This window comes from Carassius auratus, chromosome 10 (genome assembly GCF_003368295.1).
Source record: "Carassius auratus strain Wakin chromosome 10, ASM336829v1, whole genome shotgun sequence".
Lineage (NCBI taxonomy): Eukaryota > Metazoa > Chordata > Actinopteri > Cypriniformes > Cyprinidae > Carassius > Carassius auratus.
In genome coordinates, this window is record NC_039252.1 from 1,276,400 (window position 1) to 1,290,794 (window position 14,395).

General features: G+C 42.9%; 1 protein-coding gene across 2 annotated transcripts in view; it reads right to left on the reverse strand.

Moving 5' to 3' along the window:
- The window catches only part of wrn (WRN RecQ like helicase), a 49,396-nt gene that overhangs the window by 25,242 nt on the left and 9,759 nt on the right, over nt 1–14,395 (reverse strand). For both annotated transcript variants that reach the window (XM_026273091.1, XM_026273092.1), the window contains 9 exons: nt 13,098–13,140; nt 12,825–12,933; nt 11,957–12,230; nt 11,811–11,885; nt 11,414–11,537; nt 2,072–2,147; nt 1,875–1,942; nt 1,582–1,690; nt 155–223 (listed from right to left, as the gene is read on the reverse strand). In XM_026273091.1, coding sequence (XP_026128876.1) covers nt 155–223; nt 1,582–1,690; nt 1,875–1,942; nt 2,072–2,147; nt 11,414–11,537; nt 11,811–11,885; nt 11,957–12,230; nt 12,825–12,933; nt 13,098–13,140 — 947 coding nt within the window. The remainder of the gene's footprint in view (nt 1–154; nt 224–1,581; nt 1,691–1,874; nt 1,943–2,071; nt 2,148–11,413; nt 11,538–11,810; nt 11,886–11,956; nt 12,231–12,824; nt 12,934–13,097; nt 13,141–14,395) is intronic.

Sequence of the window (14,395 nt, forward strand, 5' to 3'; positions counted from 1 at the left end):
AAGCAGATAATTAAAAGCTGTTTGCATGGTTTTTCTTGTTTAATATATATTTTTTCAACATTATGAATCATTCTTTATTAGACAGATTGTAGCATGTAACAGCACAGGACACCCCAAAGCTCCCGAAAGTACTGCATACCAGCTAGCCCCTCACCTCTTCACTTCTTCATACAGGTTCTGAGTCTGAGCAGATCCAAGAAAACAAGCAGGAATGTTTGACATTCTGCAACACAAACACGAATGAAAGATAAATCATTTAGGCTCATTTACAAACACACAATGTTCTGCCATATGATATCTTCTTTTTGAAATATATGTTAAATGTTGTATTATGTAGACCACTCAGATGCAGGCTGACGATGCACTACATCAGCCTGCATCCAGATCTTAGCAACGTTTGAACGTTTAAGTTGCAGTTAAAGCGCACATTCACATCCAATTTTAACTCAGCAGTAGAGCTGAGGTCCAATATTTTTGCACGTAAAAAATGTATACGACCTCACGTTGTGTCAATCACGTTTACACACTACCTCTGAAACTTTCATCAGTAAGTTTTGATTTTCTGCTTTTTCTCATCCGTAGCAAGCATTTTGATAGGAAAGAATGACGAATACGAAACCAATTAAAAAACCCAAACATTTCGGATTTAGTGTACATGGCACACTACTTATTCACAATCACAAAAGTACTTTATTTGCATGTGCTTTAACCTGTTAACTGTCACTCACGTTTTTGAAGATAGACTTGAATGTGCATGATACAAACCTACATTTTTATAATACATGACTGAAAATATTTTGTAACATGATTTTGATGTACCATTTACATGGTAATGCAATGTCTGATTTTAAAATGGGTTTTAAAGTATGAATTGTGAGATTTTATGTTTTCAAGTGATATATAACTTCTGATGATTTCTAAAAAGTGATAGAGAAAAAGGCAACAAGGAAGTCTTTTTTAAACAAAACTCCTTTTGTAATGTAGACTTCTGAGGGTGCACTCTTGTCATAAATTAATCTATTACTTTTTCTACATAATTTTTAACAAAAAATATTGGTAAAATATATATTTGGGAGTCTTAGACCTTTCCAACGATATATAGTTTGTCAAGATTAGATTAGATTTGATTGTAATATAGTATAGTCAACGTAGGCGTCCTGTATACGGGACGGGGTGACATTTAACAGGTTAAAATTCTGCTCGTTAAAGATTTAATTCACAAGCTGTTCTGATGTGCTCTTTTACTAAGCATGTACACCTGTAGCACGGCCATTGATTATGTGTATTTGTAATGTGTATCTTTGTTCTTATATTTAAATAACAAAGATAAAATAATGACAGATTTTTTCCTCTTCACCCTCTTATATCCGCCATAGTTTTTTATTTCATATTTTGTTACCTTGTAAGGTTTAGTTTTTTAAATAGGGAAAATAATTTATCCGTTCTGCTCAGACAACTTGCAAAATGGTAAAACCAACATGACAAAGAATCGTGATAAAACTGTGCATCGTGATTTTACAGAAAACACACATATGATATAGAAAAAACGATGTGACGTGAAGTTAAAGAACTGTGACATACTGTAGGTGAAGCACCTGGTCCTCCATGAGAGCGATGAGAGGGGAAATGACCACACTGACGTTCTTGCAGTACACTGGAGGAAACTGGAAACACAAACTCTTCCCATAACCTGCCAACACAGCCATTCATTTAGAACACACACTAATCAAGTCAAATGTACTTGTATAGCAGTTTTCTTCATATATTCATGCCTCATTATTACATATATCAGGTTAGAGCTGGACAGAAAATGACTATTACGACTTAAGATCGTTTAGAAAATATCTCAACTTCAATGATCAAGAAAGGTATACCAGTTGCCATGACAACAAGATTATCTCTCCTCTCCGTGAGAACAGAGTGAATCACTTTCCACTGAACCCTGAAAAAACATGAGCATCATGTGACAGATCACATGAAAAACGGCAATAACAACAGCTCCACACACGCTTATTTACAATCCTAAACAATAACACATTAAAAGACACACCAATACTACTTCAAAACTTACGGTTTAAAGCTGTGATGTCCAAAGTACATTTTTAGAGATTTAATTTGTTCAGGAACAGGTTGTGGGATGCTTGAATCTTAACAGAGAAAAAAGAAAGCAAGTTTTGAAATTCAAAATCGCTGCTAATGAATATTAAACAAGACAGTTTACGCACCGATAAAGCATAAAAAGAAACCTGACTTTAGCATTGTTTAAACAGAGTATAAAGTGAAGACTGATTGGACGCTGTTCTGCTCCATTTCACATACAAAGGGTGGAAGGAGAATTTATAAGTGATAGTCATTTATGACACTTGACTCTACAAAAATAACAGCTCGTTCCACATACGTCATTATGTCATTTCTAAGTGATCACTACACATGCGCAGTGCTTTGCAGTTCTTTTTCTAACTTCGCTCGGTGTTTCACTATGGGAATCGCTTTGGGCGTGACCAACTACAGAAGCTCCTATGCCACCACGTCTGTCTTTGACAGACAGGTCGACCTGAGTAATATAAGTGGGGGCGGAGCCTGATCTCAGGTCGACCTGTCTGTCAAAGACAGACGTGGTGGCATAGGAGCTTCTGTAGTTGGTCACGCCCAAAGCGATTCCCATAGTGAAACACCGAGCGAAGTTAGAAAAAGAACTGCAAAGCACTGCGCATGTGTAGTGATCACTTAGAAATGACATAATGACGTATGTGGAACGAGCTGTTATTTTTGTAGAGTCAAAATACCCCTACGAAGTCATTCTCGCTTTCTTCCCGTGAGGGACTACAAGCTCTCTCAGCACGTCCGACCTTTTTGCTGATTTCGCTTAACTGTTCAACAGGCGGGCCGTCATTAGAGTACGCTACCGAACGCGACATCAGTGGATTGGATTGGGACTGTGTTGAGTGTCACACAGAATAGTGTCCGCGTCAAGGCGAGCTATTCTGTTCAGAATATCACGTGTTATCACGACGATAGGATTTTCAGTGGTGTCAAGCCACCGTAGTTTTTACGCGTCAGGGCGAGACGCGAAAAGGGCTAACTACCCTGTGAACCATCAATCAGACTAACGTGTTGTGACGAGTATTCGAATCACTCCTTCTCTCTCCAGCCATCATGTCGACAGTCATTACCCCCGCCCGTTGTCCATCATCATGTGGAGCAACCGTCTCGGGCAGGGATCCCCATCCCATGTGCATCGTGTGCATGGGTGCTAAGCACACTCAAACGTCGCTTGCGGACCCACAAACGTGCGTTCACTGTGCGTCATTGCCGGTTAAAATTTTGGAGAGAAGGCTGAGAGTGGCGGTGGCTAGCCAGCAGGACCCATGTCTGGCCGGAGCCATCGCGAAAACTAAGGCTAACGATCATCAGCGAGCTACCACGACGAGCTGGGCTGAGATGATGGAAGCCGAAATGCCTCCTCTGTTCGATAGCCTTCTCGCACACGAGGAGGAGGAGCCGGGAGACGAGGACGCAGAGGGCGATGCTAACTCTGATCTCCTCGACTTGGACATGGACAAAGAGGAGGAGGAAGACAACTCTCTCTTCCCTGTCCAGCAGTCTAGACCTCCTAGCGTGATTGACACTGGCTCTCAGGCCAGAGCCAAACTGGGCCTAGCGTGGCCCGCGGGCCAGGATTCAGAAGGAGCAGAGAGGGACCTTTATGATGGCAAAAGGCTACCGCCTGCTCAAACCACAACAAGACAACTCCTACCCGCCGTGCATGAAGGAGATGTCCCGCCATTGGGGTAGCCCCTTTAAGAGCAAGCTCCCGACCAAGGGATCAGATCTCAGACGATATCTCTTCCCAAATTTCGCTGCCGAACAAGATGGAGCGTCTGACCGCGTCCGTCTATCAGATGATGTACAAGTATGCGGCACAGTCAGTGTGCTTGCTGAACGCGGTGACTTGACTGTCAGCGTACCAGACGGAGATTTTGGAGGAGATGGGGCGACAACTAGATACGGGAGTGCCGAACCCAGCTCTCTGGGACGAGATATGTGTGGTAAACGACCTAATTCTCCGCTCTTCTCGTGGCGCGGTTCAGGGCTGTGGCGTGTTATGGGCTTGGCCGTTTCGGGTGAGAGAGCGTTATGGCTGAACCTGTCTGGTTTAAGTGACGCTCAAAAAGCTGAGGTGATGGATGCTGCGTTCGACCCAACTAAGGGCCTTTTCGGAAAATCTCGAGAAAATGAGAGAAACCAGCACCCTCAGGAAACAGGAGGACGAGGCTTTTAACCTCTGTTTACCGTGCAAGCAAACACCGCGACCACCCTCTCAGCCAGCACGGCAAGGTTTTGCAGCAGCCGCTGCGACGAGAGGAAGGCAGACGGGAGCTAGGAGTGTGAGTCCGCCTCCCAGCGTACAGCAATCTGGCTATCGTCTGAGATCTGATGGCTCCGGACCCATTCCAGAAAAAGCGTGCGACCTGACACGCGAATGTTCCCCGTCACTTCTCTCTCCGCCCGCAAAGAGAAAGAGGGGGTCCAGCCCTGTTGTTCTCAGTTCAGTATGGGCTCCAACTATAAGCAATCATGTTAAAGACATTCTCCAGTGTCACCAAGCACTTACACTGGGTTTTCAAACGCCCATCAGTTCAGGGGAATGTTTAATAGAAAATGCATTATCGCATCCAGGCCACAGACTGAGGGCGACGTGCTCCCCAACTCATTAAACACAATAAATGTTTCACTATCGCAGCCAGGCAGACAGCCGAGGGTGATAGATTGCAAAAAAATCCAAGCATTGAGATGTGTATCCCTAGCCTCTCCGCCGGAGGGAGCGCGCGCACGGACTTTCAGCTGTTTAGAGCGGATCGCGAATCAGAATCAACTGGGAAATCACGCGGCAGCGGGACATGCTTTTACATCAATGAACGGTGGTGTACAGATGTAACTGTGTTAAAGAAGATGTGCTGTCCTGATCTAGAAATGCAGTTTGTCAACTGCAAGCCGTTCTATTCGCCGCGGGAGTTTCACTCCTTCATTCTGGTCAGTGTTTACATCCCTCCGCAAGCGCATGTGAGCTCAGCTTTACAGAAACTTGCTGATCAGATCACAGACACAGAACAACAACACCCGGACTCTGTTTTAATCATTCTTGGGGACTTTAACAAAGCCAATCTCTCCCGTGAACTGCCAAAATACAGACAGCATGTTACATGTCCCACAAGAGTAATATATTGGATCACTGTTACACCACAATAAAGGATGCATATCACTCTGTTCCACGAGCAGCTTTGGGACGTTCTGATCACTGTCTGGTTCATCTTATATCGTCCTACAAGCAAAAACTTAAATCTGCTAAGCCTGTAGTAAGGACTGTGAAGAGATGAACCAGCGAAACAGAGCAGGATTTACAATCTTATTTTGACCTCACTGATTGGAGTGTTTTTGAAGCTGCTACCACCGATCTGGACGAACTCACAGAGACCGTAACATCCTATATTAGTTTCTGTGAGGATATATGCATTCCTACCAGGACTTATTTAACATTCAACAATGATAAGCCATGGTTTACAGTAAAACTCAGACATCTTCGTCAGGCCAAAGAGGATGCCTACAGAAATGGGGACAGGGTCTTGTACAATCAGGCCAGGAACACACTGAACAAAGAGGTCAAAGCGGCTAAAAAGACCTACGCTAAAAAGTTGGAAGACCAGTTTACTTCCAACGACTCAACTTCAGTGTGGAGAGGTCTAAGAGCCATCACAAACTACAAGACACCATCCCCTTGCACTGAGGCTAACCAACGACTTGCTAACGACCTGAATGAGTTTTATTGCAGATTTGAAACCCCCATCACCCATTCTGACCATCTCCCTACACAACCATTAACACATCCTCCACACCTCCTGCTCTACAAATCTGTGAAGATGATGTGCGCCAGGTCTTCAATAAGAACAAAAGAAGAAAAGCACCAGGCCCAGATGGTGTTACCCCAGCCGGTCTGAAAATCTGTGCTGACCAGCTGGCCCCCATCTTTTCACAGATCTTCAACAGATCCCTGGAGTTGTGTGAAGTGCCTTCCTGCTTCAAACGCTCCACCATCATCCCCATCCCAAAGAAACCCAAAATAGCAGAACCTAACGACTACAGACCTGTGGCTCTAACGTCTGTCGTCATGAAGTCGTTTGAAAAACTGGATCTGGCTTATCTGAAGGACATCACTGGACCCTTACTGGACCCCCTCCAGTTTGCTTACCGAGCAAACAGGTCCGTGGATGATGCAATCAACATGGGATTGCACTTCATCCTGCAACATCTGGACAAAACAGGGACTTATGTGAGGATCCTATTTGTGGACTTTAGTTCGGCATTCAACACCATCATCCCAACAGCCCTTCAGACCAAACTGACCCAGCTCTCTGTTCCTAGCTCTATCTGTCAGTGGATCACCAGCTTTCTGACAGATAAGCAACAGTTAGTGAGACTGGGGAAATACACATCAAACAGCTGCTCCACCAACACTGGTGCCCCTCAGGGATGTGTTCTCTCCCCTCTGCTCTTCTCCCTGTACACCAACGACTGCACCTCTAAAGACCCCTCTGTCAAGCTCCTAAAGTTTGCAGATGACACTACAGTCATCGGCCTCATCCAGGACGGTGATGAGTCTGCTTACAGACAAGAGGTTGAGCAGCTGGCTGTCTGGTGCAGTCTTAGCAACCTGGAGCTAAACATGCTCAAAACAGTGGAGATGATTGTGGACTTTAGGAGAACCCTGCACTTTTCCCACTCACCATCATGAACAGCACTGTGACTGCAGTGGAGTCATTCAGATTCCTGGGAACCACCATCTCTCAGGACCTGAAGTGGGACAATCACATTGACTCCATTGTTAAAAAGGCCCAGCAAAGGTTGTATTTCCTTCGCCAGCTGAGGAAGTTTAACCTGCCACAGGAGCTGCTAAAACAGTTCTACTCGGCCATCATTGAGTCTGTCCTCTGTACTTCAATAACTGTCTGGTTTGGTTCAGCAACAAAATCAGACATCAGAAGACTACAGAGAACTGTTCGGGCAGCTGAAAGGATTATTGGTGCTCCCCTGCCCACCCTTCAAGAACTGTATACATCCAGAGTGAGGAAAAGGGCTCAGAAAATCACTCTGGATCCCTCACATCCAAGTCACCCCATCTTTGAACTTTTGCCATCTGGCCGGCGCCTCAGAGCCGCAAACACCAGAACAGCAAGGCACAAGAACAGTTTCTTCCCCCAGGCAATCTACCTCATGAACAGTTAAATGTTCTCTACTTATGCTTAAAACGTGCAATATCCTTATATTTATTTGTTAACCCTCCATCCTAGAACATTCCTGCATCTCACGCAATCCTATTCCATTATCATTTATAGCACAATTGTTTATACACTTATTTATTTGCCAATTTGTAAATCTTTTTTTTTTTTTTTTTCTATGTGTTGTTGTCTCTGTGTACTGGAAGCTTATGTCACTAAAACAAATTCCTTGTATGCGTAAGCATACTTGGCAATAAAGCTCTTTCTGATTCTGATTCTGATAAAGGGGACCTCTCTCGGCTCGCATACTCAGTTGGTGCGCATGCGCAGCTCATCTGTGGGTTGTAAACACGATTTCACGGGGATACAGGCTTCAATTTGCCATGAAACCACCCAGATTCAATGGCATAATAGCCTCAGTGGCCGAGGGAGAATCATCTCGCATCCTGACGGCCGAGATAGACACTCTTTTAGAAAAACGAGCCATCAGAGTAGTGCCAAAGGAAGTGAGCTGTCAGGTTTTTTATTCCCGTTACTTTGTGGTCCCAAAGAAGGGGAGCATATCTCTGCGTCCAATTCTAGATTTCTGTGTGTTAAAAAAGCACCTATGGAAATATTCATTCAAAATGTTGACACACAAAACACTTTGTCGATCCATCCGCCAGAACGACTGGTTTGTGACGATCGATCTGTCAGACACGTATTTTCACATAGATGTTTACCCGTCTCACAGGAAGTATCTCAGGTTTGCATTTCGAGGCACTGCTTACGAATTTCAGACAATGCCCTTTGGTCTGTGTCTAGCACCAAGAGTATTCAGCAAATGTGTGGAAGCAGCACTTTTCCCATTGAGAAACAAGGGGATAAGAATACTGTCGTACATAGACGATTATCTGATATGCGCCTCGTCGAAAGAGCAAGCTATCAAGGACGCAGACATGGTGTTATTGCATCTCGACAGCTTGGGATTCAGAATAAACATGGAAAAGAGCCGCTTAGAGCCAGTTCAGCACGCAGAATATCTGTGACTCAGTATAAACTCCCTCTCTTATCTAGTCACTCTGACAGAGAGGAGGATCGAGTCATTCACTCAGTGTCTCTCCCGTTTTCAGACGGGGAAAATTGTCCCATTCAGACTGTGCCTACTAATGCTGAGTTTAATGGCTTCAGTGATATCTGTAGTACGGCTGGGACTACTAATAATTAGAGATTTTCAGCGCTGGGTCGCGCATCTGCGTCTGTGTTCTCGGTGTCATCTCAACTGACAGGTGAGAGTGACTTATGCGTGCATCAGAGCGCTCAGACATTGGAAAAGCCCCGCGACCCTCAGATCGGGGATTCCCTTGGGGGCAGTGTCGTCGAGAGTCACTATGATGACGGACGCATCATTAAAAGGCTGGGGAGCGACTCTGATGGGCAGAGCTGTGAACAGCGTTTGGCCCCCTCAGCTAATTCACAAACACATAAATTACTTGGAATTGTTGGCAGTGTTTCTAGCGCTGAAACATTTTCTGAGCTTCATCAGGGGTCGGCATGTTTTAGTGAAAACAGGTAATTCCACAGTGGTTGCTTATATCAACCGACAGGGAGGCACACGCTCTCTTAAGCTGCACCAGCTGGCAAGAGAGCTGATTGTGTGGTGCGACTTAAGGCTTTTATCCATCAGGGCAACCCATGTTCCAGGGATATTGAACAGGGGGGCAGACTTATTGTCCAGAGGAAATCCCCGGAGATGTACGGAGAGTGGAAGCTTCATCCCCAGGTGGTGAAGCAGATATGGCAGAGATATAGCCAGGCGGTCGTAGATCTCTGCGCCTCGCAGGAAAACGCCCAAGGTCCTCTGTACTTCTCTCTGGCAGACGGAAATGCACCATTGGGTGTGGATGCTTTAGCCCACACATGGCCAAATGTCCTGCTGTATGCATTTCCCCCCTCTACAATCCTCACCCAGACAGGATAGCTCTCTGGGCCTGGCCCGTGAGAGGTGGAATTTAATTGCAGCAGGCCTGCCCCCATCGGTCGTACACACTATACAGAGTGCAAGAGCCTCTTCCACTCGTTCACTGTATAGTAATAAATGGCGAGTCTTTGAAGAATGGTGTGGACTGAGTCATATTGTCCCTTTTCAATGTTCAGTGAGGGACATATTATGTTTCCTGCAGGATCTGCTAGATAAAGGGAAAGCTTTTTCTACGATAAAGGTATACTTAGCGACTATATCTGCTTGTCATGTGGGTTTTGGTGAGAAGACAGCAGGTCAGCACCCTTTAATAAGTCGATTTATGAATGGGGCACGACGTAAGAGGCCAGGGGCCAGGCGAATGGTCCCATTGTGGGATTTGTTTACAGTCTTAGAGGCCCTTTCTCAACATCCTTTTGAGCCATTGGAAGCTATAGGGTTAAAGTTTCTCTCTCTTAAGACAGCACTACTGTTAGCGCTGGTGTCAGCTAAGAGGGTGAGAGACTTACAGGCACTGTCGGTCAGCCCGTCTTGTCTGCAGTTTTCTACAGGGTTTACAAGGGTTTCCTTTCGCCCTAACCCTGCTTTCGTACCTAAAGTAGATGTCAAACTACAGATCTTGCAGCTTTTCACCCTCCTCCGTTCTCTTCTCCGGAGGAGAGGAGGTTGAATACCTTGTGTCCTGTACGGGCACTTTTTTTGTGTACATAGAAAGGACAGCAGGTTTCAGGAAAAATGACCAGCTGTTTGTGTCATGGGCTACTCCTCACAAGGGGAAGCCATTGTCACGTCAGCGACTGTCCCACTGGATTGTAGAAGCTATTTCCTTAGCATATGAATGCAGAGCTTCCCAACCTCCCGAGGGCTTAAGGGCCACTCCACTAGGGGCATGGGGACATCATGGGCCTTACTTAGGGGCGTTTCGGTCCAGGAGATCTGTGCTGCAGCAAGCTGGGCCACACCACACACTTTTGTGCGATTTTATAGACTGAATGTGTCTGAGCCACCCTTAGCTCATGCAGTGTTAGGGGCCAGCACGTCAAGTCCCATATGATTGGTATAGCGTACGTTGCAATCCGGGAGTGGTCTATATCTCCCATAGTGAAACACCAAGCGAAGTAAGAAAAATGAACGATGGGTTACATAACGTAATCCCGGGTTCTTTGATAACAGAGTGAGGTGTTTCACCAACACTTCCCTCCTTGCATAGAAACGGGAAGAAATCTTTCTTAATGACTTCGTATGGGTTTACCTATGTAATATAAGTGGGGGCGGAGCCTGATCTCAGGTCGACCTGTCTGTCAAAGACAGACTTGGTGGCATAGAAGCTTCCGTAGTTGGTCACACCCAAAGCGATTCCCATAGTGAAACACCTCACTCTGTTATCAAAGAACCCGGGATTACGTTAAGTAACCCATCGTTTCAGTTTTTAAATGTTTACATTTGAATTAGACCTAGGGGCGGTGATGGCGCAGTGGATAAGATGCATGCCATTGGTCGGGTTCGACCTGGGTTCCAATCCACTGGCTGACACCAGTGTGTCCCTGAGCAAGACACTTAACCTCTAGTTGCTCCAGAGGCGTGCGACCTCTGACATATATAGCAATTGTAAGTCGCTTTGGATAAAAGTGTCAGCTAAATGAATAAATGTATGTAAATGTATCTAGGTTGATTAGATAAATTAAGTCTTTTCAGTCCGGCTGAGCCATCAAACCAATTATATTGTGTTATTGTGTTCTTGAGAATTTAATTTATCCTTTATATTTAAGTCCAAAGCTTAATTAATTGTATTTATTATATTTTTTATTTTACAGCTGTATTAATGCTTGTATAAAACTGAAAGTGGCAAAACTTTCATTAAAATATTCCTCAATAATGTTTAGACTCTGTGATATGAAATCTGCCCAGGACAACAGGGCTCTGGACAGAGCTGCAAAGACAGCACTCTTAATATAGCTCCGTTGTCTGGGCAGCTTTTATATTACAGTGAGTTTATATACTGCAGAAGATTCGTCTTGTTCAACTTGAATGCTATTTAAGTTATATAAATATATAACAGGAAGAATATTCAAGCTGAACATGACACGTCTTTAGTCAAAGATTACATGACAATAAAATATATAACTATAGAAATCTGGGAAGGCTGTTTATGTTCAAGGATCAAAGACAGTAAATTTACCAAACCCCTCTTCCTCATCTTCCTCAACATCCTCATCATCATCTTCAGCACCAGACCGTTGGACAAGCTCCTGTTTCTCATGTTGATCTTGTTTACCATTTAATCTTTCTATGTCAGCAGCACACTGGCAAACGACAGAAGAGAAACACAGCAAGAGTAAAGATTTGCTCTTGGGAACAAGTAGGCATTAAGAGTAAATCTTGAGTTTTCTGAAAAAAAGTGCCATCATTTATCTAATTCTCAAGTGTTTCAAGATGAGCTTTTTTGGAATTTCCTTTGCTATTTACAGACATTTTGATTTAATAACAGCCTCAAAGACACAGGGTTGACTGAATGGTTTTTATGAACGATCACTCTGCAGCTATCACCTGAAAACATAACATGACCTGTGTTTTACCTTCATCATTTCATCATCAAAATCTTCATCACTCTCCATGTCAGTAGAGTTGTTGGGGGCTGATGCCTGCTGAGTCTGAAGGAAATCATAACACATCAGTAATCATCATACTGATCAAGGACAGAGGAGCTGAATGCAGCAGTCACCTGGAAAGCTAAGATGCACTCTTCCTCCAGCTGCTCCTGTCTGGCCTGCTGCTCCAGCGTCTGCAGCTCATACTCAGAGATGTCCAGAGACATCACACACTCTCTCTCCATGTGCCCGCCAGCTTTTTCCTCAGACTGACTATGGTTCTGGTCTTGGTTCTGTGGCTTAGTCTTAGCTTCTTCAACTGACGGATCAAATGGTTTGCTGCCATTCGACAAAACGCATCTTAGAGATGCAACGGTCTGAGACAGATCATCCACTAGTCTCGCAGCACTACAAAAATCATACAAATCATGTGAACATCATAACTCCTATGATATAAATAACAATCATACACCGGGAGAATTAAGTATTTTTTCTTTTGTGCTCGCCTCTATATTTTAAACAGGGGTCATATCATGTGAAATTAGAGACACAACAAAATGTGGTCTGTTAAAAATTAAGTTTGCTAACTGAAAATGACACTATCAAAAGAGAGACCAATGCTATATGTGATGTACATGGAGCACACTTTAATCAAAAACCAAACATGATTATACACTTATTTGACACGTGCCTTTCCTAATCATACCCATATAATGTGACAAAATTAAATTCTATTACTGTCTGATTCATTAAATGATGAATGATGTTTCCTCTAAAAAGCTGTTTGTTCAGCATAGTGAAGCCTCTCCTCCAATTACATCCATAAAAAAAACAAAAACAGCCTCGTCTCCTGTCCCACATACTGATAAAGCATTACGCTTTTTTGAGACAATTGTTGTCAAATTACATTGGTCGACCTCTATATTCAACTAACGATAAGAGTAAATACAATCCCAATCCTAACATTATCACTGGACCTCCGAGAAAATAAAAGGCACTGACCTGCTCACGCAGTCAAGCTCTTCAGGAAGATTATCAGAGAGATTGTGAAGATCACGAGCAATCTGACAAACTCTCTGTTTCAGAGCGAGAGCTGAGGTTCCTGAGCAGCCTGCAGGAAAATGAACCCAGAACAAGTGTACAGAAACACACGTGGATACACAAATATTACATATCTTGAGCAGAAAAAAACAGTCAAAACATTATTTGACCATCATTACATGTAAGCACATCAGAATAGCACAGCTATTCTAACAAGAAAACACCTGATCTCACCAGACGTCAATTCCTGTAGACTCTGATAAATGAGCAATCCAGCCTGTTAGGGAAATAAAAGATTTGTATTAACATCAAGATGTACATAATACATATCATATCGATAAAATAATATTATATTCATATATACATACAGTTTAAGTCAAAAGTTTAGATCCCCCTTGATTCTTAACACTGTGTTGTTAACTGTTTTTTAGTTTAGTGATGGTTGTTCATAAGTCTCTGGTTTGTCCGCACAGTTAAACTGCCTGCTGTTCTTCAGAAAAATCCTTCAGGTCCCACAAATTCTTTGGTTTTCCAGCATTTTGTCTATTTTAACCCTTTCAAACAATGACTGCATGCTTTTGAGATCCATCTTTTCAGAATGAGGACAACTGAGGGACTCTTATGCAACTATTACAGGTTCAAATGCTTACTGACGCTCGAAGGAAAAAACATGCATTAAAGGGGTATCGGATGACCCTTTTCCACAAGTTGATATAATTTCCTTTGGTTAAAATTTCTCAATGGTAGTGTAAAACAGCTCTCTCTCTTCTGTGGGTTGACGAGCACTTCTCTGAGAGACTGTAAACTTTAGCCTTTTTTTTATTGTGAAACTTGCTAACTAGCACATTATTAGGAAAGGCTATTTGCAAAATTACAGTTTAGAACACAATGAGTGAACGATCCAGTCATATATAGATCAGTCATAACATATCCATATTCATTAAAAAACATTGGTTTAATTTTTATCATTATAGGGTGGTTGCGTACACACACTGCCAAGTAGGCATGGGCCTAGTGTTTTTAAGGTACCAAAATTTCAGTATTCGGTACCAATACCAGCAAAAATCCATGGTTCTCGGTACCAAAGCAAAACACAAAAATATTGTTTTTGCTTCAAATTAGGTTATTATTTAATCAAATTATGTGTATGAATATTATGTAACTAAATTATATGAAATTATCTGTATTTGAATTATATAATTAAAATTAACTATAATTGCAGATTTAGGTTAAATAAAGGTGTCAGTCTTTTTTTTATTTTTAGGAAACAAATCAAAGGAAAAAATAAGCAAATAGTACCGTTTCTAATGTTCTGTATTCTGTTACTCAAAAGCAAAATATATTGTGTCATTTAAAAATAAATTCAGAGCGGTAACAACAATTCCCGTTATACCGTGAAACAGTGATATTTTTGCTGAAGGTTATCATACAGTCAAAATCTCATACCGGCCCATGTCTATTGCCAAGACTTTTCAGTTTAAATGTAAAACAGTGTAAATTTAACTTATTTTGTTTTCTGGTAAAGCTTTAAG